The sequence below is a fragment of the Mesoplodon bidens genome, assembly GCF_964165515.1.
Source record: "Mesoplodon bidens genome assembly, chromosome: 6".
Classification (NCBI taxonomy): Eukaryota; Metazoa; Chordata; class Mammalia; order Artiodactyla; family Ziphiidae; genus Mesoplodon; species Mesoplodon bidens.
The window spans coordinates 7,313,925-7,337,594 of NC_138162.1; the positions used below are offsets into that span (position 1 = coordinate 7,313,925).

At 58.6% G+C, this 23,670-nt stretch overlaps 3 protein-coding genes across 7 annotated transcripts in view; 2 read left to right on the forward strand and 1 right to left on the reverse strand.

Annotated features, from left to right (window-relative positions):
• The window catches only part of ZER1 (zyg-11 related cell cycle regulator), a 29,503-nt gene extending 24,843 nt beyond the window's left edge, over window positions 1-4,660 (forward strand). For all 3 annotated transcript variants that reach the window (XM_081237369.1, XM_081237368.1, XM_081237367.1), the window contains 2 exons: window positions 1,559-1,661; window positions 2,909-4,660. In XM_081237369.1, coding sequence (XP_081093495.1) covers window positions 1,559-1,661; window positions 2,909-2,966 — 161 coding nt within the window. In that variant the 3' untranslated portion in view covers window positions 2,967-4,660. The remainder of the gene's footprint in view (window positions 1-1,558; window positions 1,662-2,908) is intronic.
• Window positions 4,661-7,131: 2,471 nt separating this feature from the next.
• ZDHHC12 (zDHHC palmitoyltransferase 12) lies at window positions 7,132-10,368 on the forward strand. 3 transcript variants are annotated; one of them, XM_081236384.1, is made up of 5 exons: window positions 7,132-7,338; window positions 8,816-8,952; window positions 9,313-9,390; window positions 9,557-9,745; window positions 9,918-10,368. In XM_081236384.1, exons 1-5 carry the CDS (start codon window positions 7,239-7,241, stop codon window positions 10,203-10,205), a joined length of 792 nt encoding a protein of 263 aa, XP_081092510.1. In that variant the 5' UTR covers window positions 7,132-7,238; the 3' UTR covers window positions 10,206-10,368. The 3 variants fall into 3 exon arrangements, with proteins under 3 accessions (XP_081092510.1, XP_081092508.1, XP_081092509.1); XM_081236382.1 differs by having other exon boundaries at window positions 7,148-7,338; window positions 9,557-9,723; XM_081236383.1 differs by having other exon boundaries at window positions 7,246-7,338; window positions 8,788-8,952; window positions 9,557-9,723.
• A 119-nt stretch (window positions 10,369-10,487) lies between these two features.
• PKN3 (protein kinase N3) lies at window positions 10,488-22,194 on the reverse strand. Its single transcript, XM_081236381.1, has 22 exons — window positions 21,815-22,194; window positions 19,574-19,814; window positions 19,232-19,377; window positions 18,468-18,579; window positions 18,267-18,394; window positions 17,878-18,061; window positions 16,290-16,436; window positions 16,097-16,206; window positions 15,844-15,987; window positions 15,349-15,424; window positions 15,097-15,265; window positions 14,813-14,915; window positions 14,629-14,696; window positions 14,237-14,300; window positions 14,000-14,091; window positions 13,259-13,435; window positions 12,495-12,557; window positions 12,279-12,355; window positions 11,697-11,839; window positions 11,501-11,608; window positions 11,111-11,191; window positions 10,488-11,001 (listed from the first exon to the last, which is right to left on the reverse strand). Exons 1-22 carry the CDS (start codon window positions 21,836-21,838, stop codon window positions 10,789-10,791), a joined length of 2,670 nt encoding a protein of 889 aa, XP_081092507.1. The 5' UTR covers window positions 21,839-22,194; the 3' UTR covers window positions 10,488-10,788.
• Window positions 22,195-23,670: the final 1,476 nt, after the last annotated feature.

Consider the following 23,670-nt stretch of genomic DNA (forward strand, 5'->3'; position numbering starts at 1 on the left):
GGTGGAAGTACTATGAGAGCTGGTGTCAGTGTCTGCGTCTCAGCACCCAGCCCTCCGCTTTCTGGCATTGGTGGGACGCCCAGCATAATGGCTGGCCCCTGCCTCATCGGCAGAAGCAGGCCTGGCAGATGAGCTGGCCCATCCAGAGATCCCAGACAGCATTCTTAATGTTTCCTGCTTCCATACAAGTGAATAGTCAAAAATCTCCATGCCTTCTGTAAGGCAGGGTAAGACCAACCCAAACCAAGAACTAACCCCCGAGGAAACAGACGTCCGAGAGAAGGGGAGAGAGCTTGAAAACAAGTCTCACTCATTTCCTCAGAGAGACTCCCACCCTCTCTTAGAAGAGCCTGAACTGTCCTCTGTGCAGTGGCTTTGGGGGAGAGGAAAAAGAGGGTGCAGCACCAAGAGCCTTTGACTGCAGACCAGGTTTGACCCCTAGTTCTCTCCTTTACTGGTTATGTGATCTCATGCAGGTTATTTAACTTCTCTGGGCCTCAGTTTTCTCCTCTGTAAAATGGGGATAATAACACCTCATAAGATTGATGTGAAAAGAGAACCAGCAGAAAGTGCTGAGCCCTGGTGCCTGGATACTGCTCAGTCCTGCTACTGGCAGACTGAATAAGAGTGCAGGCCCTGGGGGAAGACTGCCTGTGTTACTTTGAGCAGGTTTCTCAACCTCTCCGTGCCTCATCTGCCTCATCTTTAAAATGGGATAGTAATAGTACTTTCCGTATAGGATTGCTGTGAAATAAGACATGTACAGTGTTTGGAAGAGTGCTTTGGCATATCCCAGCTGTTCAGTAAGCATATGCTAATTTTTTAATGTTCCTTGAAGTTAGTCTTCCTAAAAAGTAGCACCTTATCTCAAAGAGGCAGTGTAGCACAGAGGAAGAGCCCTGAGCCCGGACTCCCTCAGACAAGATTCTAGAGTGACTTTGAGTGGATTACTTCATCTCTCTGAAGCTCAGCTCTTTCATCATTAAATGGAGATGATAAAAATAGCTCCTACCACGTAGAGCTGCTGGAGGGCCATTGAAATGCCCGTGTTCTCCGTGGAGTGTATAGCCCTGGATACTAAGCCCTAGAATGTTCTTTGTTGGAGTGAACCATGAAGCCACCCAATAGGTAGGCCTGGTGGTTCCATCCTGGCTGGAAATATTTTGTTAAAAGTACAAATAAACAGGTTCCTGGATCTGTTGAATCAGGATACCCAAGGGCAGTGCTTAGGAAGCTCTATTTTTACAAAAACTTCTCAGAGAGTAGAAGGTGCTGGTTTGGGTGACATTTGCGGGGGTGGGGAATGCCACTGTGAGGCAAAGAAGGGAAGAGCCTTTTCCAAGGGGTTGACCCCTTGCTTCCCCCAGGTGGCCTCAGGAACTTGGGCCCCAGGGCTGGGCAAACATGGCTCATGGCCGGTTGCAGCAGTGCCCCTCACTCAGGGCCAGGTCTTCATCCCGCCTTCTGGGAGGGCAGTTCTTGCAGCAAGGGTGGGTTTCTGGGCAACAGGCTGATAGAAATCCCACCCTGATCACCTGCTGTCTGTCCCTATCCACAGCGGACAAGTACTGCCCCCTGCTGATCAAAGAAGGTGGGATGCCCCTCCTGAGGGACATGATAAAGATGGCAACCGCGCGGCAGGAGACCAAGGAAATGGCCCGGTGAGAGACTGGCAGTGTTTCTGCTTGGAGCCTAGACTTGGGGGAGCGAGGGACACAGCCAGGCCCTCTCGTGGTTAGGAATGGCTGAAATTCCCAGGGGCAACTCGGAGCTGAGTGAGGAGGTGGACAGCGTACTGACGTCCAGCTGGGGCCTCCCTGAGTGTCATTTTGGCCACAGTGTGGCCGGAAACTGGATGATCAAGCTCTGAATGGAGCATCATTGCCCTCATTTGTAAGCTTTATTTTCTTTTATTCCCAGAAAATCCCATCCTCTCATCCCTGGGCATTAGCAAGTCAGGTCAGAACTTGTCATTATTTTTGGCCAAAGACATTCCAACTAAAGAGAGGACACAGTATGGTAAAATACATTCTAGGGATCAGGCAGAATGCATATGAGTTTCTGAATGTGAAGGTCCCGGACACGGCAGAGCCATCAAGGCCTTCCGCTGCTGTGTCGTTTTCACTACCGGGTCTAAAATATCACCTACCGGATCTCACACCCATCAGTGCACAAGAGAGACCCTCAGAGAGGCTACGTGTCGCAATCAGCAGTAACGACCTTGCTTTCTCCAGGATGCATTCTAGAAGAGAACAGAGTTACGTTTACCCCAGTTCTAAACACAGCGCAGAATAAAAAGTATCATGGGGGAGGGGCCTGGAGCTCAGAGGCTCCCCAGACAACTACTCACCGGCTGTTTCTGCAGTTATTGTCGGCAAAAGGCAGTGCTTGGGCTTCCCTGGTGGCGCAGTGGTTGAGAGTCCGCCTGCCGATGCAGGGGACACAGGTTCGTGCCCCGGTCCGGGAAGATCCCACATGCTGCGGAGCGGCTGGGCCCGTGAGCCATGGCCGCTGAGCCTGCGTGTCCGGAGCCTGTGCTCCACAACGGGAGAGGCCACAACAGTGAGAGGCCCGCGTACCGCAAAAAAAAAAAAAAGGACCAGAAGGTTTTGGAGGTCAGGCCTGAGCTGATTCAGGGAAGCCCCTAACCACAGATGCCCAGGCACTGAGAGGTGGGAAAGGGGGCCTGGGGAAGTAGGAGGGGAGCACGTGGGGCTGATGGTATTGGTGGCCACAAGTACCATTTCCTGGGTACCCCGCACATGCTGGCCACTCTGCCCGCCACTTTGTACACTTCATCTCATTCAGTGTCAGCATCATGGTTAACGTTGGCTAACAAATCCAGCAGCCTGATCAGCTGGGAGGGGCTGGGCCCACCCTCCAATCCTCTTTCTCCCATTGTCTCCAGCAAGGTGATTGAGCACTGCAGTAACTTTAAAGAGGAGAACATGGACACGTCCAGATAGAGGCCTCCGCCCCCATGGCCGCCACTGCTCTGGACCACAAGGCCGGGAGGAAGCGCTCTCAAGCAGCCCAGCTGGCAGATCCCCACCCGGGGAGCCTCCCACCGGATGAAGGGACACAGGGGGACTTTTGCACAACCGACGCTTTTCCTTAACATTAGTGAGATATATATATATATATTTTATATATATATATATGTATATGTATATGTATATATATATATATATATATATATATATATATTATTTTTTTTTGGTTAGGAAGTGTGAAGTTTTGTGTGTATGATTTCTGTACAAAAACAAAAGAAACACTCCCTGAGTCCTCGCAGCTTCCTTGGCCATTCTCAAGCCCCAACTCAAAGCCTTCATCGCTGCCACACTCACTCCTACCCCTGCCAGACTAAATGCCTCTAACATTGTGAGTGTCCAGCCCTCGCCCTGTAATCTCTGACCTTGGCCTCCCTTCCTGTTAGGAGAGGCAATGGGCTTTTGATAGCCCACTCCAAGACCCTAACCCAGCCACCAAAGCCTGGGAACGCCCTCTAGGTTCCTGGGTGCAGCTGATGGGGTTTGGAGATTACAACTAACCCCACTGGGTCTCCCAAATGCCTTGGTGCTCCCGGCTGTGGACCTCTGGGGCGAGCAAGTAAGCCGTACCTGCCTAGGTCCAGGCAGTCCCAGCCCCAGAGGGCCCTGGAGGAGTGGAGCTCACAGCGGCTCTGCTGCCCTCTGGCCAGGCCTGCCTGAGGCCACGCTGCTATGGAGGCTGCCTCCTAGTCTCCCACCAGGTCCCAGGCTGTCGAAGGCCCCAGCCCAGGGCTGGTCAGAATTCGGGCAGATTCCACTGCCCCTTCTGCCAAACATATCCAGAACCTGCTCCCAACCCTGGAAGCCAGCACCTCCTGGGGCCAGGGGCTTTTTCCCCCTCACCCCCTACCCCTCATCTGCCCGCAGCACCCATGGTGCCCAGGCACCCCACCAGCAGAACTGAGCCTGCCTCACTCGCCCCTGCCTGCCCCGCTGCCCAGAGGACCCCATACCTCTCTCACAGGCAGGAGGTCCCCAAGCCAGCCTTTCCCCGTGGCAACAGGCAGACACCTCCAGACCAGCATTTGGCACGTCCTGCAGCGGCCCTGCCCGGCCCTCCGGGGCCCTTCCCGCGCCCCTCCCATTCTGACCCCAGGCTTTCCCTCGGAAACCTCCGTGCTGTGTTTCAGAGAAGTGTGAGACACAAACTTATCTTGAAATATCTTGTGGTCCTCCCTTGATGTCACTCCGAATTGCTTCTCATGGCACAGACGGCGGTGAGGAGGCCCCTCTGGAACAAGGGGCTGGGGAACAGAGCTGACTCTGCAGGTAGCCCTTGGAGGGTGGCCTTTGCTTTCCTCCTCCTTCCCTGGGCCTGTTTTTGGATTCTCCTGGTGTTTCTGCCTGCAGACAGAGCAGTCTGGATGAGCAGCCCAGGGGAGAGGCAGCTGGCCTTTCTCCTCTGGGGTCTTTCCCTCCCAGCCATGGGAAGGGCCAGCTGCCCTGTGTCCCTCAGCTTAGCAGATGGACCACATCTGCCCCTCCCTTCCATGCTCACGTGGCCTGAGCCAGGCCCCGGGCAGAGCTCACATTGCATTGCTTTACCACCTGGGGCCTGGGTAAATGTCTGTACTTCGGGATGTCACAGAAATACATTTTTGTGCAAAGTGGAGCAGTGTCTTTTTTTGTGGAAGGGGTGGGGTCTGGAGAGGGCCCTGGGCTGGCTCAGGCAGTGGGCCTTGAGTGAGGGTGCGTTGGGTCAGTTTGTGTGCCCAGCCCAGAGGGTCAAGGTCAGCTGCAGACGGGACAGGTGGCAGATCGGGCTGGAGCACCTGTTTTTCCTCTGCAGTCTCTCCACACCCCTATGCCCAGACACTGAGGGTACAGCTGGCAACAGACCAACAGGGTCCCCACCCAGAATGGCTGTCTGATGGTAGAGACAGATGTTAAATACGAGATTAGGACCCAGTGTGTGAGGAGCAGGGAGAAGGGAGCACAGAGCAGGCCCCTCCTGTGGGCCGGTGGGAGTGTGCAGGGCAGAATGGAGTTAGCTGGGCCACAGCCCTTTAGGGAGAGGGAAGAGCATACGTGCAGATAAGGGACAGCGTGGTATCCTGGGCAGGGGAGGCGTCTCACAAGCGGAGACATGCGAGCTGAATCCAGCAGAAAGACCGGGCTGCCAGGCCTGGCTGTAGGGGTCCAGGGAAAGGGTGTCCTAGGCAGAGGGCCCTGCCAGGAGAAGACCTCGCAGGGAGAACCACGAAGCAGCCCACGTGGCTGCAGCAGAGTGGAGGGCGAGGGCGCCAGCAGGAGGGGATGAAGGAGCCGGGGCCAAATCCTGAGATGACTCAGCTTTGGCCCAGGATGGTCCTGGTTTACACCCGTTGTCCTAGTGTAACTATCAGCAGTGACTTCCGTGCCCCTGAAGTACTACTGAGGCTGCACCCAATGAGGGAGAGCTCTTCCCCGAAGAACAGTCCAGGTGCTGGTCCCAGATCAAGTGGAACCATTCCCAAACGTGCCAGGTGGTGTGTCCCCAGTGCCCAGTGACAAAGGTCCTCTCCTAGACCAAACTGTAGCCAGGCTCCAAGCCCTCTTCTCCGCTAGGCCTCAACCTTGGCCTATAAAAACTACAGACTTCAGGGCTTCCCTGGTGGCGCAGTGGTTGAGAGTCTGCCTGCCAATGCAGGGGACATGGGTTCGTGCCCCGGTCCGGGAGGATCCCACATGCCGCGGAGCGGCTGGGCCCGTGAGCCATGGCCGCTGAGCCTGCGCGTCCGGAGCCTGCGCTCCGCAACGGGAGAGGCCACAACTGTGAGAGGCCCGCGTACCGCAAAAAAAAAAAAAAACTACAGACTTCAGCGCAAGTGATTTCGTTCACTCCCACCTCTGACATTAAAAGACTTAAACACTAACATAGCTTCTAACAGCTCAAGGTCACATCCCTAGGATGACCCTAGTCCCCCCTTAAAGTGCCTGCCTGAGAAAGCTCCAGGCTGCCAAAAGAATTTACTGTTTTTAACCAACACCTGATCACAGGCCCCTGACCACCCTTTCTTAGAGCATTTACTAAAAAGGGCTTACAATTGTGAATGCTTTCTCTGTCCCTCTGAGGTGTATTTGTACCTCCTACAACTCAGGAGTGTCTTTCTCAAGGACCTGATAGCCATCCCTTTAAAATGTAATCATCAGGAAGGATCAGGCCTCTGTCTCCCAGTCTCTGTGGGAGGATAGAAGCTGAACTTCAATTATTGCCAGATAGCAGACACAGCTGGCCTCATCAGCATTTACCCTGACCCACTGTTTGTAATTTTTCACTGCTCTGAGTCTCTTCAAGCCCCTGCCCTTCCCCATCTCAACTCCCTCATTCTCCCTTTAAAATACCCAGTCACCTCTGTACAAATCAAAGCTGCACTGGGACTTCCCTGGCCTGAAGCCCTGGGTTGGGCAAGGCTGAAGGGTGTAGGTGCTGGCTCAGAGCTGGGGAGACAAGACAGTCCTGTGCTAGACACTCTATTTCCATTATTCAGTCCTCCAACCACCTCAGCAGAGGGGTACTATTATCTTCTCCATTACATAGACAGAAAACAGAGCTCGCAGTGGTTCAGTAACTTGCCCAAACTCATACAGGTAGGAAGAGGCAGTGCTGGGATTTCTGACTCTGACCCAAGTTGGGCCCCTCATAGCCAGAATCTGCACCACGTACCTCCACTCTGCTCTCATCCCATCTGCAATATCTGAAAATGAATAGAAGGAGGTAAGGGTATCACCACGGAGCAACCTTGGGCGAGTCCTGCCCCTCTCGAGGCCTCAGTCATCACATCTCCGAACCGCGCACAATTCTGCAACCTTAAGTCACAACACCTGGATCTTTGAAGCGTCCAGGAAGCTGTACGTATGCGTGAGGCTGTGGCCCTGGGGCTGGTGGTGGAACCCCAGTGGGGCTGGGTGGAGGCTCCCGACGGCTCCCGACGGCTCCCCGGCTTTCGAAAGTTACCTGGCTGGTGGCGGGTGGGGTTGGGGGAGTTACCGGCTGCGCGCGCGCCGGCCCCGCCCTCAGCCTCTTCAGGCACCTGTGGGCTCGAGGGCCTACTCGGCCGCAGCTGCCGTCCAATAGGCAGTCTCCGTGACCCAATTCGGCCCCGCCCACAGCCTGCCTCCTCCAATCCCCGGGTGGCGGTGGGTCCTCTCCCGCGGAGGGCCCGCCCCTCTGAGCGCTTCTTCCGGGTGGGGCCCCGGGCAGAGGCGATGGCGCCGTGGGCGCTCCTCAGGCCTGGGGTCCTGGTGCGGACCGGGCACACCGTGCTGACCTGGGGGATCACGCTGGTGCTCTTCCTGCATGATACCGGTGAGCCGGACCCCGCGCGACCCTGGACCCCCCCGATCCCGCGTGATTCCCTAGATGTTTGGGTCTCACTGAGTCCCTTGCCGAAGAAGCCCAAGAGATCCTGGGATTCACCCAGTCTCCTCCACATCCATCCAATCTCCTCCACATCCTGAGGCCCCCCTCCCCATCTCTCATTCCAAGAGCCACCTGCTTTCTGCCTTATACCCAGCTGATCCCTAATTAATTCCAGAATCTTCCTGATCCCCGCCAGATACCCTGTCTGTCCCAGGACCCACCCGGTGCCCACCAGATCTGACGACCGACTCGAGCCCCCATCTCCCCTGATCCTGGGACCCGCCCGACCCTTCCCAGGAATTGACTCCCAAGATTCCGAGGATCAACTAGATGAAGGACTGGCATCCCACCCAGCCCTGTGGCCACTAGCTGCCCAAGTCCAGGCTCCCCAGCCTCAGGCAAGAGAACACCGCATAGGGGAGCAGCCTGTCCCTCACTCTCGCCCTGGTAGCATTCATTCATCCCATCAACCCCCTTCCACCCTTCCCCCTCCTTACCCACCACAGGCCACCTCCGTGGCCGCCTCCAGCACAAGTTTTCACCCTCCCTCACTACCACCATCACAGCCCCCACTCCTCATCCCTCCTTGCTCCAGCATAAACCCCTGGACCGGGGGCGTTCTCACTTTCCACCCAGGACCTCAAATCTCCTCCACTCCCTCTGCCCCTTAGCCTAAAAACCTGCTCAGTCTCCCCATCAGAAAGAACCTCCCCCGTGCAACCCCCCTTCCTTCTCCACTCCCTTTTACAGTCAAGGGGCACCAGAGTTGGCCACACTCGGCTGTCTGGCTGTCTCCTGCCCCTCGCTCTTCAGCCCCCCGCCTCCCAAAATCCTTCAGTCACCTCCATGGCCTGGACCCTTCCTGGCCTGGGCTCCCCTGTTGTCCCTCTGCAGCATCCCAGCCAGCCTGCCGACCCTGCCCTCCTCTGTCTCTTGGGCATCTTGGACCTGGCCAGCCTCTCCGAATCTCAGAGCTAGACCCCTCCTCCCTCTCCCCCACATCCAGCCAAGTCTGGCCCCATCAGCCTCCTTACCCCCCTGTCCATCCCCTCTTCTCCACCCTTCCTGCCAGTGCCCTTGTCCAAAACACGCTCCACTCCGTGTCCCAGATAAGCCTCCCCTCTGATCCATCTTTTCTCTAGCGGTAAGAGGGCTTTCAGAAACGTATCTGACCCTATAACCTTCCATGGTTCCCTATTGCGCTCCAGAGAGAGTGTAGATGAACTGCTTCTTTTTTTTTTTTTGCTGAACGTGAACTTTTCCCTCCTGCACCCTATGCAGTGGCCACACCTGACCATTCATCAAACTCCATCTCCAGGCCTTCCCTCCGCCAGGGACACACTTCCCGCCTCCAGCTGCACCCCTCACCTGCACCCTCCTATTCTGTCGCCGCAGCCTCACTCTCCCCCTCTGGCCTCTCCAGCGCTGCGGCAGTGGGAAGAGCAGGGGGAGCTGCTCCTGCCCCTCACCTTCCTGCTCTTGGTACTGGGCTCCCTGCTGCTTTACCTGGCTGTGTCACTCATGGACCCGGGATACGTGAATGTCCTGCCCCAGCCCCAGGTAACCAGGGCTCCCAGACATCTCCCCACCCAACAGGGAACTCAAGGCCCCATTAATAATCTCATGCTAGACCCTGTGCTGAGGGCTTTCCTAGGGAACCCCAGGGAATCGTCTTGCCAGACCTAGAGCCCCATCCTACAATGAGGAAATTGCCAAGACCCAGAGAGGGGAAGTAACTGGCAAAGGTCACACAGCCTCGCAGTCCAGGGCACTCTGCCCCACTCTACCACCTCCATTACACAGGGGATGGATCCCCAAACATGCACACCCAGAGTTAAGCTGGCCCCCAAGGGAGCTACCCACCTGTGCCCTCTGCCTCCCAAGGGAACCCCATCTCATACTGTGCCCCCCCATTTTCAGGAGGAGGCCAAGGAAGAGCAGACAGCCATGGTTCCTCAGGCCATCCCTCTTCGGCGCTGCAGATACTGCATGGTGCTGGTGGGTGATACAGGGACCTCCGTGGGAGGGGTCGGGCAAGATTGAGACTCCTTGGCCTCATCCCTCCTCCAGGAAGGCCTCCCAGATGCCAGCCCTGACCTCCCACCCACATCGTTGGGTCCAGAAGGGAGCCGGTGTTGAGGCCTGACTCCCTGTGTGCCCACAGCAACCCCTGCGGGCCCATCACTGCCGTGAGTGCCGTCGTTGTGTCCGCCGATACGACCACCACTGCCCCTGGATGGAGAACTGCGTGGGGGAGCGCAATCACCCACTCTTCGTGGCCTACCTGGCGCTGCAGCTGGTGGTGCTTCTGTGGGGCCTGTACCTGGCATGGTGGGTTCCCCCAGCGCCCTGGGTGTGTGTGGGGCAGGCAGCAGGCACCCACCAGGTGTGGAGAGAGCCAGGCTCCCTCTTCAGGGGCCTCGGACCCTCTCCCAAATGGCCGGCCCACCTGGGGTCCCTGGGGCAAAGCGGCCACACACACACACCCGCCAGCTCTGGGTCCCTGTCCCCCTCCTTCCCTGCAGGTCTGGCCTCCACTTCTTCCGGCCTTGGGGGCTCTGGCTGCGGTCCAGTGGGCTCCTGTTTGCCACCTTCCTGCTGCTGTCGCTCTTCTCCCTAGTGGCCAGCCTGCTCTTGGCCTCGCACCTCTACCTGGTGGCCAGCAACACCACCACCTGGGAGTTCATCTCCTCACACCGCATCGCCTACCTCCGCCAGCGCCCCGGCAACCCCTTCGACCGCGGCCTGACCCGCAACCTGGCCCACTTCTTCTGTGGATGGCCCTCGGGGTCCTGGGAGACCCTCTGGGCTGAGGAGGAGGAAGGCAGTAGCCAGGATGTTTAGGGTTGCTAGAGGCCGGGCCACCATCTTGTGCCTGAAAACCAGAGGGGCTGCACCTGGGGGCGTCAGCCCTCTGAGGGCCTGGACCTCCTCACTGTTGCCCACTCTTCCTAGGCCTCAGAGTGGAGCTGAAGGACAGAACCCTGCCTCAAAGGCAGAAGAGGAGGAAGAGGACCCATGGGGGGCTCGGGCACCAAGGACCTGGGTTGTGGAGACTTCCACCCTCCCCAACCCAAGCCAGGCTGCCTCCAGTGCACAGTCTTATAAATTTAATAATCCATAAAGCAAGTCAAGTATTCAAAAAACAAACCAAACTGCTCGCTGTGCCACCCTTTCGGGTCCAGGTCTCGCAGCGGGCAGGGGAGAGGTGGTCGGGAGAAGGGAGGGGAGGCAGCACTTTGCCCGGTGACTGAGCAAAGCCCACGACAGCAGCCCATGGCCGCCACCTTGAGTCCCAAGGGCTCATCAATACCAGGGCACCCAGGCGAGCAGAAAGGCGGGCAAGCAGAGGCTCCAACCGTCTGGGGGGCAGGGGGTAGAGAGCCCAGGAGGCCCTCAGGGCTCCAGGAATCGCTGGGACACAAAGTCGAAGTCCCGGAAGGCAGCCTGTTGGCGGGCAGTGAGGGGGCTGCGGGCATCAGGTGGCGTCAGGGCAGGCGGCAGCCCCGTGAACTCGCCCTCGAAGTAGCGCAGGTCTGTGGGGCCGCAGAGGGTGGGCACAAATGGGGGCCGGACGGCTCGGGCGAGCAGGGCCTTCCAGTCGGTGGTCTGGGGGCAAGGGTAGAGGTGCCTCAGACGACGGGAGCGGCAGCCCCGCGCGCCCTCGATGCCTCCCACTGTGCCAGGCTCCTGGACCACTGCGGCCCTGGCCACTCACCCTGAAGAAAGGCTGTGTCTTGATCTCCTCAGCATCCCGCTCCCCTGCCCCCAGGCGCTTCTCGGGGCACTTCTGGAGGAGCTGGGGGAGAGGACAGGTGCTTATTCAGGGCGCTCGGGCCCCAGGCACTGCCCGCCTCCCCCTCTCCAGCCTCTGGGGTAGTGATCCCCGAGCCACGAGCAGCTGTCGGCCCAGCCCTGGACCCTGCAGTGATTACCTTCATTTTTTTTTTTTTTGAAAGAGTTTGTTTTGTTTTGTTTTGTTTTTTGGGGGACGCACCACGCAGCTTGCGGGATTTTAGTTTCCCCGACCAGGGATCGAACCCGCGCCCCCTGCAGTGGAAGTGCAGAGTCTTAACCACTGGACCACCGGGGAAGTCCCAGCGATTACCTTCTGAATGAGCTCAAGCCCTTGCACCGACAGAAAGCGCGGGTATGGGGCCTCTGCATTGACGATGCAATCAAACACCTCCTCCTCGGTGTCCCCTGGAAACGGGCACTGCAGGGATGGGGCTCATCAGGGTACGTGGGCCACCCCCACCCCCACCTGACCTGGAGGCCCCAGCAGCACCCCGTCCAGCGCTCACCTCGCCCACCAGCATCTCGTAGAGCAGCACGCCCAGCCCCCACCAGTCCACAGCCCGCGTATAGGCCTCCTGGGTCAGCACCTCAGGGGCCAGGAACTCTGGGGTGCCACAGAAGGTGCTCGTCCGGTCCCCAAAGCCGATCCCTGCAAACCAACATCCACACTGATGCCAGCATGGTGTGTTATCCACAAGAACCTCTAGCTGTAAGAATCAAGCACTCACCCTTATGACCCCATGTACTGAACCTGTGCCGAGCCCTGCCCCATACCCTTGGAGGTGGGAACGGTTTTCATGCCACTTGATTGATGAGGAATCTGAGTCTCAGACAAGCTCATGTGCCAGGGTCACGCAGAAAGCAGAACCCAGTGCCCTCTCCCAGCCCAGGAACTCCCTCTGGCCAAGGGCAAGGGGCTCTTTTAGAGCTTTTAGGGCTGGGAAGGACGAGCCAATGTGTCCAGCTAGTCCCTGGAATGAGGGCTGGGAGGCAGATTTCCTGGGAGCTGCCACTTGCCCACCACCCTGCTGGCCTGGGCTGAGTGAGCTCGGCTGAAAGACACGGGATCCTGGACAGGAGGCACCCACCTTCCTTACAGAGCCCAAAGTCTGCAATCTTCAGGAAACCCTGGGCATCCAGCAGAAGATTATCCAACTTCAGGTCTCTGAGGGCAAGGCGGGGCAGATCAAAGGGGCTAAGAACCGCTGAGGCCCAGGGAACAGCGGCGCCACCCCAGAGCAGCCCAGGAGGAGGGTAGCACCTGCCCCCTCGCCCACTCCCCCAGCATCTCGGGAGCAAGTTACCTGTAAATGATCTTCTGCTCATGTAAGAACTGCAGCCCCAGGACCACACAGGCCAGATAGAACCTGGAGGGTTGGTGCAGGGGGCAGTTCAGGCCCAGGAATGTGGGGGACAGGGCAGGGAGGCACCAGGATGCCCATGGCCTGGGGACCCCAGATGTCCCTGCCAGAGTCAGGTGTGGGTGAGAGACTGGGAGTAGCCTCATGTGTAGCAGGGGTGGAGCTCCTCCAGATAACAGCCTGCCCTTTCTGGGCTCTGAGATTGTGCCAGGGATGACACCGAGTATCCTCATGCCTATCCTGGCATCCTCCCAGCAGCCTGCTGGGGATACCCCTCATGCCTATTTTTCAAATGAGGATCTGAGACTCCCAGTAAATGACCCACTCAGGGTCGCACAGCTAGTGGCCAAGCTGATATGTGAATCCAGGTTCCAGAGCCCACACTCTGCTGGGCAAGAAATAACAACACCAGCTGTCGGTCACTTAACTGCTCACCAGTCCCTGTGCTCGGCAATTTCTAAATGTTACATTCACCCATGCAACAAGCCTATGAAATAGTTATCATTAGCCCAATTCACAGCTATATAAACAGGTCTGAGGTCACAAATGCTGTGAGGGTTGATAACCAGGATTTGAACCAAGGCCTCCCTGACTCCATGCTCTTCTGCTGATGGGCACCCTGGAGGAAGCAGGATGTAGGCGTCGCCAGGTACAGGGAAGCAGGGAAGGCTTGCTGGAAGAGGCATACAGGAGAGATGGGAACCCACCGGGCCTGGGGCTCAGGGAAGACGTCCTCATGGATCTGCATCATGAGGTCGCCACCGGGCACAAACTCAGTCACGAAGCAGGCGTGGCTGGCGGTGTGGAAGCAGGCAAGGAGGGAGAGTAGGAAGGGGTGCCCCACGCGGCCCACAGCCTCCAGGATTCGCTTCTCGCAGTACAGGCTGCAAGAGGAGGGCGTGGGTTTTAGAGGGAAGGAGGGAACCCAAAAGGGAATGAAAACCTCCCCTGACTATGCCCTGTCTCCCACACAACACCCCTGGGTCACTGGCTCTTAAGTCAAAGTGCCAGGCAGCTAGAGTGACAGTTCATATGTATCAGGAGCTCACATAGGTCTTTTTTTTTTTTTTGGCCATACTGTGTGGCAGGCAGGACCTCAGTTCCCCGACCAGGGATGGAACCAGCACCCCCTGCAGTGGAAGCGCCGAGTCTTAACCACTGGACCACCAGGGAAGTCCCTCACATAGGTCTTGAACCTGTACAACCACCCTGTTCCCATTTCACAGATGAGGAAACTGAGGTACATAAAAGAGGGGACCTGCCCAAGGGCACACAGTTAACAACTGCAGTTGCTAACAAGAGAGCCCAGGCCTGGCTGGCCCCACAGGGTCACCTCTTACAAGCCCCAGTAGCATCTGGCTGCCTTCCGGGGCCACCAGCCCGGGCCTGCCATCCTGGGTACCCTCCACGTGCCCAGATGCCGGGAACCCCCTGGCCTCAGCACACACCTCTCTATCTCGTCCCGGCTCAGCACCTCCTGCTTCTTCAGCGCTTTGATGGCATAGTATTGACCTGTCCCCTTGAACTGGACCAGGAGGACCTGGGGACCAGAGAGAGATTGGGCTCCAGGTGGGCAGTACAGGAGTCTACTTCCCCCACCCACTGCCCCACAGACCCCAGCGTCCCCCTAGCTAACGTGTCGGGGCCTGCCCACCCCCCTCCACTGCACCTCCTGAGCCCACTACCTTCCCGAAGTGGCCCCGGCCCAGCACGGCCAAGCAGCGGAAGTCCTGAAGCCGGGGGGGTTTCCTGCAAGAGAGAGGGTACAGGAAGCCCCTGGGACAAGGGCTGGGGCTCCGCCAAGGGCCACTCCAAACCCTCCCTCCACGCCTGGTCCTGGGCTGTCCCCACCTGTGGGGCAAGAGGGGCAGGGGCTGGAGAGGCCGGGTGGGAGCTCCTAGGACTGCCATTTCCTGGGGTCTGGCATGCAGGCGGAGCTCAGTAACGTGGGCTCCGCAAGTGAGAACCTGAGAGCAAGCCGAGAGCTCGGGGCGATGTGAGAACGCCTGACACGCAAACGCCCAAGCGAGTGGACAGCTGTCTCTCTCCAACGCCAAGGTGAGCCTGCCAGGGGTACCTGGTGGCTGAGGCTGGCAGAGGTGGCTCGAGTCGAGTCCTGGGCTCCATGTGGGGGCGTTTGGTGCTCTGTGAGGGCAGAGGGGCTCAGGGCAGAGGGGGCTTCCTCTCCTTTTTCCCTCCAGCCCTGCCGTCCCCACCCAGACAGCCCCCAGCATGACCAGCCCTGCCGCCGCTCAGCTCACCGGCATCTCCTCGGGGGTCGGCTCCTGGGGCAGGTAGAGGCGCGGTGGCTTGGGTGGGGATTGGATCTCTTCTCGCAAGGGGGTCTTCTTGGGCGGGAAATTACTGTGGGGAGGAAGCAGACACACAACCGGGCACAGGCGGGTGGAATGGGGCGGGGGGTGGACCCACAGCCGTGTGAGACAGAGAGACGGGTCAGGGGGCGAGCAACGGGGCCAGGCGCTGTCTGCACCTGGAGTGAGGCGACTCCACAGAGAAGCAGGCAGCCTGGGGCGAGGCTCCTCACCTGGGCGAGGCAGGGTCGGCGGCCCCCCGGGGTGTGGCTGGGGTCTGGGAGCACCCTTTCGGGGGGCTGATGGTGCTTGGGGAGCTGCAGGGGGGCAGGAGGCTCATGACCAGGCGCCCCCAGGCCGCCATGCTGAGGTTCATCTGGGAAGCCCTCAGGAAGTCCTGACCTGGGGCAAAAGGGGGCTCAGTCCCGGGGTCTCCTGAGGGTCCCAGCCCTGCTGCCTACCAGCCAGCCTTCTCCACTCCACACCTCTGCGTTTTGAGAAAATGCGCTTCTGCCTCTGCAGACGGGGCCTTCTCTCAATGACAGGGTCACAGAAGGTCACCTGCGGGGGCAGGGGGCAGGGCTGAAGACCAGTCCCCTCCCACCCCACCTGCCACGGGCACATCCTCAGCCTCCAGGCTCCCAGCCTGAGCCCATGTCAACAGACGCAAGAGCCAGAAAGACTCAGAGAGATGGATCCAACAACATCCTCATTGGTACCAGTGGGGGAACCGAGGCCCGGAGAAGAGAGGTGGTCCGGAGTCACACACGCGGCAGGGCAGTCAGGACAAGGATGCAGGCCGCTAGGCTCCCATGAAGTCCTCAGAGAGGGGCTGGGAATCCTTCCTTCCTCTAGATCTCCTCCCTCGGGGCCTCAATGTCCACTCTTACGTGTGGGTGCAGAGCATGGTCTTAAAGGTCCTTCTTTGCTCTAACGGAGCCAGGGGCCCACGAGGTCAGAGGGCAGGGGCCAGTGGGCACCTGGGCAAAGAGCAGCCCCTGCGGCACCAGGCTGAGGGAGAGCTGGTGACAGGCATTGTCCAGGAAGTCCTCCAGCCTCAGGAAGGCCACGCCGCACAGCTGCCGCCAGTCTCGCCAGTGCACCCCAATCTCCAGCTCTCGGGCCTACAGTGGGGAGGCCAGGTTGAGGGGTGGAGCGTGGCACGAGCCACTGCCTGGCCGGCCTTCCACCCCACGGCCCACGGTCACCCCTGTCCACACAAGGCAGCCTCACCCGCTCCAGGGGGACGACAAAGGTCTGGTCCCAGGACTGCTTGGCCACAGGCCCCCAGCCCGTCTGGCCCACAATGCGATTGTCCACCTTCAGCATGGCCAACACCTCACCTGTGGGGCCAGAGCCGGGGTTCAGGGCAGGCCGGGAGCGGGGGTCCTTCGCTGCTCCCCAGCTTCCCATGCCCCCTACTCACTGGCCAGCTCGCCTCCACCACGCTGCTGCTTGGCCCTGCTCCAAAGCCAGCCCTGGGAGGGGCTCCCGGCCAGTGCGGCCACGGGGGAACGTCCAGGCACAGCTGTCAGCAGCTGCTCACAGCCCAGGAGGTGGACCTGCAGCGTCCCTGTCAGGGAGCATGGTGGGGGGCCATTATCAGGTGCCATCCTCCAATGGGCCCCTGGGACCCCAGGAATGCTACCTTCTCCTGGAGGTATAGCTAAACCCAGACCTTGCCCACATTAGGCCTCGGCAGCCACCTGCCACCCTTGGGGCCGGCCAACTGGTCCTCCCCTCCTGCACACTCTCTACATGTTGGAAGAAGCAGGGACACACAGGCAGAGGAGTGAGACTCAGACCTCAGCCAGGTTGCACGGGACCACAGCGCATGGCGACACACTGCTCAGGGCTCAGGGCCTAGGAACAGCGCCGTGGCAGGGATGAGAGCCCGGGGAGGAGCAGGAGGCCTGGCTGGCGGACCTGTCCCACCTCTTCCCTGAGCCTGTTTCCCCATCTGTACAGCGGAAAGGAGGGCCAGCTCAGCCCTACCTCCTGCAATGGGTACAAGTGTGTTTTGCCAACCAAGCAGATCCATTTTAGGGTCATTAGAGATGTGTCCCTCAAAGGGTAGAGGAAGCAGTGGGACTCTGGCTGCCCTTGAGGATATACACTGGGCCTAAGAGCACCATTTAGGGAGTCTGGGCCTGGGGTTTATACTCTGAGAGACCTCATAGACCAAGGCAGTGCCCAGGGTGGGAAGATCATCTTAGGAAGAATGATTGGAGGAATATGGGTATTCAGCCAGAAGACAGGATGTGGGGTGGCCCCAAGTACCTGAATTTAGGCCATTTAACAAGCCCTTACCCCCACCTTCCCCAACTTGTCTACTTGGCTAACTCACATAAGCCCTTCGAGGCCAAGCTCAGACGCCACCCCCTCCAGGAAGCATTCCTTGATTCCCCAAGGGCCAGGTGAGGGGGCCCATCCAGCCGCTGTACTTCCCCTTCTCAGCTCTGCTCACAGTGGGATGGGGCCCGTCTACCCTGCATCAGCTCTGTGTTGGCAGGGGCTGGGCTCTCTAGTTGGCACCGTGTCCCAGGTGGGAAGCTCAGGGCTTCCAGAATTGACACTGTTAGATTATTTGAAGGCAGATCCAGCTTGGGATAAGGAAGAACTTTCCAACAGTCCAAACTGCCCAGGACTGGGTATCAAGGCCTCCAGGGCTATGAGCTCCCTAACGCTGGCACTTTAAGCACTCACATGGTTCCTCACTTAAATAATAGCTTCACCAACTGAGCAATCTCTGTGCCCACACGGTGCTGAGCACTTCACATGCAACAACTCACTGAATTTTCGCAGCAACCCTATGAAATAGGTGCTGTTATCACCCCCATTTGACAGAGTGAAAAACTGAGGTCTGGAGAGGGGATGTCAGTTGCACAAGGTCACACAGCTAGGGGATGGTGAGGCCAGGATTGGAAGTCTTCTCCAAGATTCTTCCCCACTGTGTTTCAGGCTCCTCCCTGGAAGGGAAGGAGAGCTCTGAAGTAGGAGGGACTCCCGGGTACCTGTCATGGCGGTGGGCTTCACGAGTGTCCCCGAAGGCTGGGGGTTCCCAGACACAGCTGTCCGCAGCTCCCGGGCCACTCTGCCACGCAAAGGGTGGGCAGGAGGCAGTCCCTCCAGCAGCTGCTCCAAGGCCAGCCGCAGGAGGTCCAGTTTCTGGGAGGACTCCTGGAGCTGGGCCTGAGCCTGCAGAAGGGATATAGGGCCATGGGGTAACGGCGGGGGCAGTGGCTCAGGCCGCCTGGAGACACCCTGGATGAGGTCTAGACAGGAATATGCCTCCTGTTTCCTCACTGCCACCCCTCACAGCCAGTCCAGCGGTGTCTCGCGCCACTGCAGAGGGTGATACCACTCAGAGAGGAGCAGCAATGGGAGGGGACCATGATCTGACCTCGGCTAGCACCTTGCGGTCCTGCGTTCGCCGGCTACCAAGCAGCTTCACCACGTTCTTGGCACCCTCGGCCACGGCAGCCTCAATGCGTAGCCGGTGCCGCAGCTCCTCCACCAGCAGCTCCGGTCCTGGGAGGAGGGGGTCAGCCCTCAGGCCCATGTCCTGCTCCGTTCTGCCCATCCCCACTTCTCACGGCCTCACCTGGCTCAGGGGACCCGCTGGCCTCCAGGCTGCTGATCTTCATTCGTAGCAGGGCCACCTTCAGCTGGCTGTCCTGTAGCATCTGCTGGGCGGCTGCCAGAAGCTTCCTCTCCTATGGGGTTGTGACATATGGCCCCTCAGGCCAGGACTAGGCCAGAGCCTCCCTGGTCAGACCAGGGACTGGAGCAAGCCTCCCCCATCAGTCCAGGATTGAAGCTAAGCCTCTCTCGGTAGGCCAGATACTACAGCCAAGCCTCCCTTTTTAGACTAGGTCTGGAGCAGACCTCCCCCATCAGACTAGACAAGGGAGGGCTAAGGTCAAGCCTGCCTTATTAGATCAGGGTGAGCCTCCACATCATGCTGGGAGTTGGGACAGGTTGGGAGTTGGGCTGAGATTCCCCATTAGACTGGCGTTTTGCCTTCTCTGTTAGACGAGGGGTTCGAGCCATGCCTTTCCCACCAAGCTGAGATTTAGGGTTCTGCCTCCCCCGTCAGACTAAGGGTAAGACTGTCTCTCTTACAGGGTCAATGGCTGGGTTGCATTTCCATATCAGAAAAGGAGCTGGTGGTGGGATGAATTGGGAGATTGGGATTGACATATATACACTAATATGTATAAAAGAGATAACTAATAAGAAACTGCTGTATAAAAAAATTCAAAAATTCAAAAAAAAAAAAAAAAAAAAAAGAATAGGGTCTGGATCACCACCTTCTCTAATAATCTGAGAGCCAAATCTCTTCCCCTCAGATCCCAGGGGCCTTACCTTGGGGGTGCCACTGGCATACGTGTGGGTCATATTCTCGGCTCCCTGCTTGACCTTCAGCTCTACCTGCAGCTGCCTCTGTAGAGCCTCCAGGTGTCGGGCCCTTGGCTGCTCTGCCAGCGGCCAAGGTCCTGAGGCCGCAGGTTCTGTGTGCAAGGAGCGTGGGGCTCATGAACCCCTCCCCCAGAGCCGAGAGCCCCTCATGGCCTAGCTCTCTCCTCCCCGCCCCTCCCGGGCAGGGGCTACAAGAGGAGGCTCTGAGAGAGGTCAGGGCCAAGGCCAAGGAGCTGGGTCAGCCTGCCGCCTGCTGTCCCGAGGGGCCTGCTCAGATTCCTCACTCACCAGCCGGGCCAGGCCCGGGGCCGGGCAGCAGGATGCGGGCATGCAGCTCCCGCAGCTCCCCGTGCAGCTGCTCCAGGCGGCGGTTGGAGGACCGCAGCAGCTGCTGCACGTGGCCCAGGTGGCGGCGGTCGGTGGCTACCCGCCGCAGGTTCTCCACACCCTCCTTGATTTTCAGCTCCTTCTGGATGGCCCGGCGGATCGCCTCTTTCTCATCCCCTGGGGGCCACTGGCCCGCCCCGGGCTGGAAAGGCAGAGGCCTTAGTCCCCTCAGTCCCCACCTCCACGGCCTCAGCTCATCACAGGCGGAGGGGGAGGGAGGCAGGTGTGGCCGGCACCCAGGACTGACACACATGGTTTGGGAAGCATCTATGAGTTTAGAGATAGCATCCCTAAGCCAGATGGAAACCCCAAGGCTATTTATCCAGCCCATGCTCCTGTCCTGTGCCATCAGAGAGAAGAGTAAGGGGAAAACAATTGTTAATGTTTACATGGTGTTCTGTTCTAAAAACTGTTCAGACATTAACTTGTTGATCCTGACAGCAACCCCATGAGGTAGGTGTAGTTATTATCCCCATTTTATAGATGAGGAAACTGAGACACAGAGAGGTTAAGTAATTTGCCCAAGGCCACAACACAGGGAAGGAGATGCACCATCATCTCTTGGGCCCCAGCCTCTCCCTGCCGGTCACGCTTACATCAGGCTGCTCTCAGTCTGGGATCCAGGCTAAGGTCTGGGGACCAGAAAAGAAGCTCAGCACTTAGAAGGGCCCCCCCAACCAAGGTCACGCAGACAGGGCAGCCTGTGGCCTGAGTGGAACCTAGGGCTGTTCCCCTGATCTTCTGACACCCCAGCTGGCAAAGCAGAGGCACAGAGGGGTTGAGGAGGTCTCCGGGGGCCCACTCCCAGCTCAGCTCCTGGGAGGAATTAGAAGGCTCTCTCACGGCTTCACCCCAAGCGAGAGCAAGAAAGAGGAAAAGCTCCTTCCCAGAGGCCATTTCAAACCAACGGGTGCCGCTGCTGACCTCAGCCCAGGGTAACCCATGATGCCCCCAACCCAGGATTGCCTCAGAGCCCTCACCTTACCTCTCGGCTCTCCATCTCCTGAGCCCAGTGGAGCCTCAGGGACCCCCACCCCAGGCCTCCGCTGGCCCTCTGGCCCGTCTGTCAGAGGGCAGGGGCGGGGCTCAGGAAATCCTTTGAGGGCCCTAGGCCAGAGGGCCAGAGCCAAAGGCCTGAGCAAACAAAGATCCCACGGAGCTGGGGGCCCGGCACCGGGGTCCTGAGTCACCCAGCTGCCGCTGCTGGGCGGAGGTTAACAGGAAATCGGAAAATGTGTACAAGCCACGGCTGGAACAGGCAGAGGGACCTCCGGAGGAAGGGGGAGGGAGGGGACAGACGCAGTCCCGAAAGTTGCCCAAGGGGTGGGGGCACTCTAGGAGTCTTGTGGGGAACACTTCACCCTTGACCAGAGCCCATGGTCTTGCCTGCTCCGGGCTGGAATCCTGCCAAGTGCGCACCACACACCTCTCCCTTTCGGCTCCGCGGCTGGGGCGCTATCTTGTACACAAACGTCCCCACACCCATTTGCTCGGGGCTAGCACCCCACCTCTCCTCACCCCCCAATAAGACACACAGCCTCGGTCCCACGCGAACCTATTGCCAGCTCCGGCAGGAACCCCGCCCCCTCGCCATTTGGTCTGGAACCCTGTGCAACCGAGGGTTCCCCCGGGAACTGGGTAGGCCCCTCCCTCTGGGGTCCCCACTCCCCGCCTGCCTGTGTGCTCTGGGAAGGACCCCACGACCGCGAGGGAGTGGCACCCTCCGCCTGCCGCACACATTCTTCTCCCCTCCCAGGACCCGTCCCTAGGTGCCTGCACGGCCCCCCTTTGCTTTCGCAGCGGATGCACATCGGCCTTTGAGTGCTACCTGGAAGAACAGATTTTAGGAAACTTTGGGGCCCACCCTGGTGGCCCTGACTGCGGACTCAAACGTGCTCATGGGCAGGCCTGACTGGAGGCTCTGATTCACTTGGAGGTGATTTGGGGACGTTTCCAGGAGGCAGGAACGACTTACCCCCAGTGCTCAGGTCTGCCCTGCGAAGGTGTAGGGGGGCGCAGGGCAAGGGCTGGGAGGGGACACGGGGAGGGGCTGGGGACGCGGCCGGAGCCCGGGGCGGTGAATGAGGCTCCCCCCACCCCCCGGCCCGCGCCCGAGGCCCGTCCCCTCCGGGCGCCGTTCACCTGCTGCGGCGCCCCCTCTTCCATGGCGCCGCTCGAGCAGCTCGGCCCCTCCTCTCGACCACTCCGGTTCCGGAAGCCCCGGCCCCTCCGCCAGGGCTTTCAAACTTGAAACTTCCCGGGAAGTGGCGCCGGAGTCGCGGGATCGGGCGCCCCCTCCCGAGGTCCTTTGGCCCTCGCGGGACCTGGGATCAGCGCCGCCTCTCGGCCGCAAGGATCGAGCCCGGCTCCTGACCCAGAGGCCGCGGCGCCTCCCCCGGATCCGATGTTCTGAGGGATTTGAAGCCCAGTGACCCTCATCTGAGGCCGCGGTTCCCGCTCCTTGAGACACTGACCCCCGCCCCGCGATACAAGGGCAGAAAAGGACATTTCCCGGGCCGGAGTTCTCCAGCTGCCGGGTCGCGCGCCCAGAGGGGCGGGCCCGGGTGGGGACAGCGCCGCCTGCCGGCCGCGGGGCAATGCCTGTGTGGCCTGTCCTCTCTGGGCCGGGTCAGCCACTTCCTCGGAACCCCGCCGCGACCTGGCTCCCGCCCGGAGTCACTTCCTCTCCCATGTAACTGGTGTAAAATGGGCTAATCCCATACCTGTCGCCCCCCAAGGAGCCTTGGCCCTGTCTGTAATCACTGTAAGAATGTATGCGTGGGAAAACAATAAAGCCTTACCCAAATTACAAACGAATACAAAATCCCTCAGGACCCCGGCCCCATCACTTGACTAGACTGGTGCTTTCTGGTTCAGCCAGGGCTGCTCAGCCTTTGCCCTAAAGGGCTCATCTAAACAGAATACACATTTAAACCTTGAGAAAAAGCCACCATTTCAGGAAACTAGCCTGCGCTAGGCGGTTCTTGCAATAGCTTAGGTATGTAGGGGACCCTGCTTCTTTACTGCCTAGTCTAGGGTTGGTTAGGCAATTCCTGTTATCCTGTGCTCACCAGCATTTTGTGCCAGGACTTTACTGGAAGGAGCCTTGTCCAAGGGGTCGGAAGTGAGTAAGGCTCAAACACTGAAGGTGGCTTATTTGCTGACTTGGAGGAGGTGCCCTCCAGCGCTTTTACTGGAGGAAACCGTGTCAGTTCCACTTTGCCACCTCCTTCACAGTGGACTGGAAAGTGAAATCGGCAGAACATGGCAACCCTGGGATTGTCCTGCGATGGGAAATCAACCAAGTGACATGAACATATGCAAAGGAGACTTGGTTCACTGGGGGACATGCCGACTTCATAATCAGAGCCAAGTGCGACACTTTTATATATACAAATCAGAATTATCGAAGGTTAGACATTTAACAGCTAGTAAGCAAGCTAGCCAGGCACATGGTAGGTTCCTTTAAGTGGGGGTTATCGAGGTGCCCTTAGCCGAATGTTAATGTTAACAAATAACTGAGGTAAAAAGACTACCAGCTTCTGACTGTAGGTCACGGGTTTCAGAAAGAAAACATCATACGAGCAAAGCTCTACCTTTCAGGAGGGTATCTAGTTCCCATCTTGAGGCTCATTTATCCAATCCTCCAGCCAGAAAGCTGAATTATGTAGAAGAACAATGATTTTTAAGTTTGCTGTGAAGTGTTTCACTGTCTCAGTGGCCACTAAGGGAAAGGGGTTCAGAAATAGAATACATCCACCTTTCCTAATGAACCCCAGGCTGGACAAACCTATAGCCCTGGGATGATGGCTGAGTCTGACAAGATAGCTGCATCTTACATGTCTGATGGTGATGGTGCTTCATAAAATTGTAATTCTTAGGAAAATTGAAGCTCACATTTAACACCCAGTGGGTAGTGAATAGCCCAAACGAACTCTGGCTAACGAGCTATTAAAGTTGTGTAACATCAACCTGAAAGGAACTGCCCCAGCAGGCTA

Bases quoted from the DNA above. Each gene is read 5' to 3' on its own strand.
- ZDHHC12 (XM_081236382.1), top strand. From the start codon at position 7,239: ATGGCGCCGTGGGCGCTCCTCAGGCCTGGGGTCCTGGTGCGGACCGGG. The intron at 8,953-9,312 runs GTAACCAGGGCT...CCCCATTTTCAG, and splicing joins ATGTCCTGCCCCAGCCCCAG to GAGGAGGCCAAGGAAGAGCA. The intron at 9,391-9,556 runs GTGGGTGATACA...GTGTGCCCACAG, and splicing joins GCAGATACTGCATGGTGCTG to CAACCCCTGCGGGCCCATCA.
- PKN3 (XM_081236381.1), bottom strand. From the start codon at position 21,838: ATGGAAGAGGGGGCGCCGCAGCAG. The intron at 19,815-21,814 runs GTGAACGGCGCC...CTGCCTTTCCAG, and splicing joins AAGAGGGGGCGCCGCAGCAG to CCCGGGGCGGGCCAGTGGCC. The intron at 11,192-11,500 runs GTAATCGCTGGG...CCTCTCCCCCAG, and splicing joins GGCTTGAGCTCATTCAGAAG to CTCCTCCAGAAGTGCCCCGA.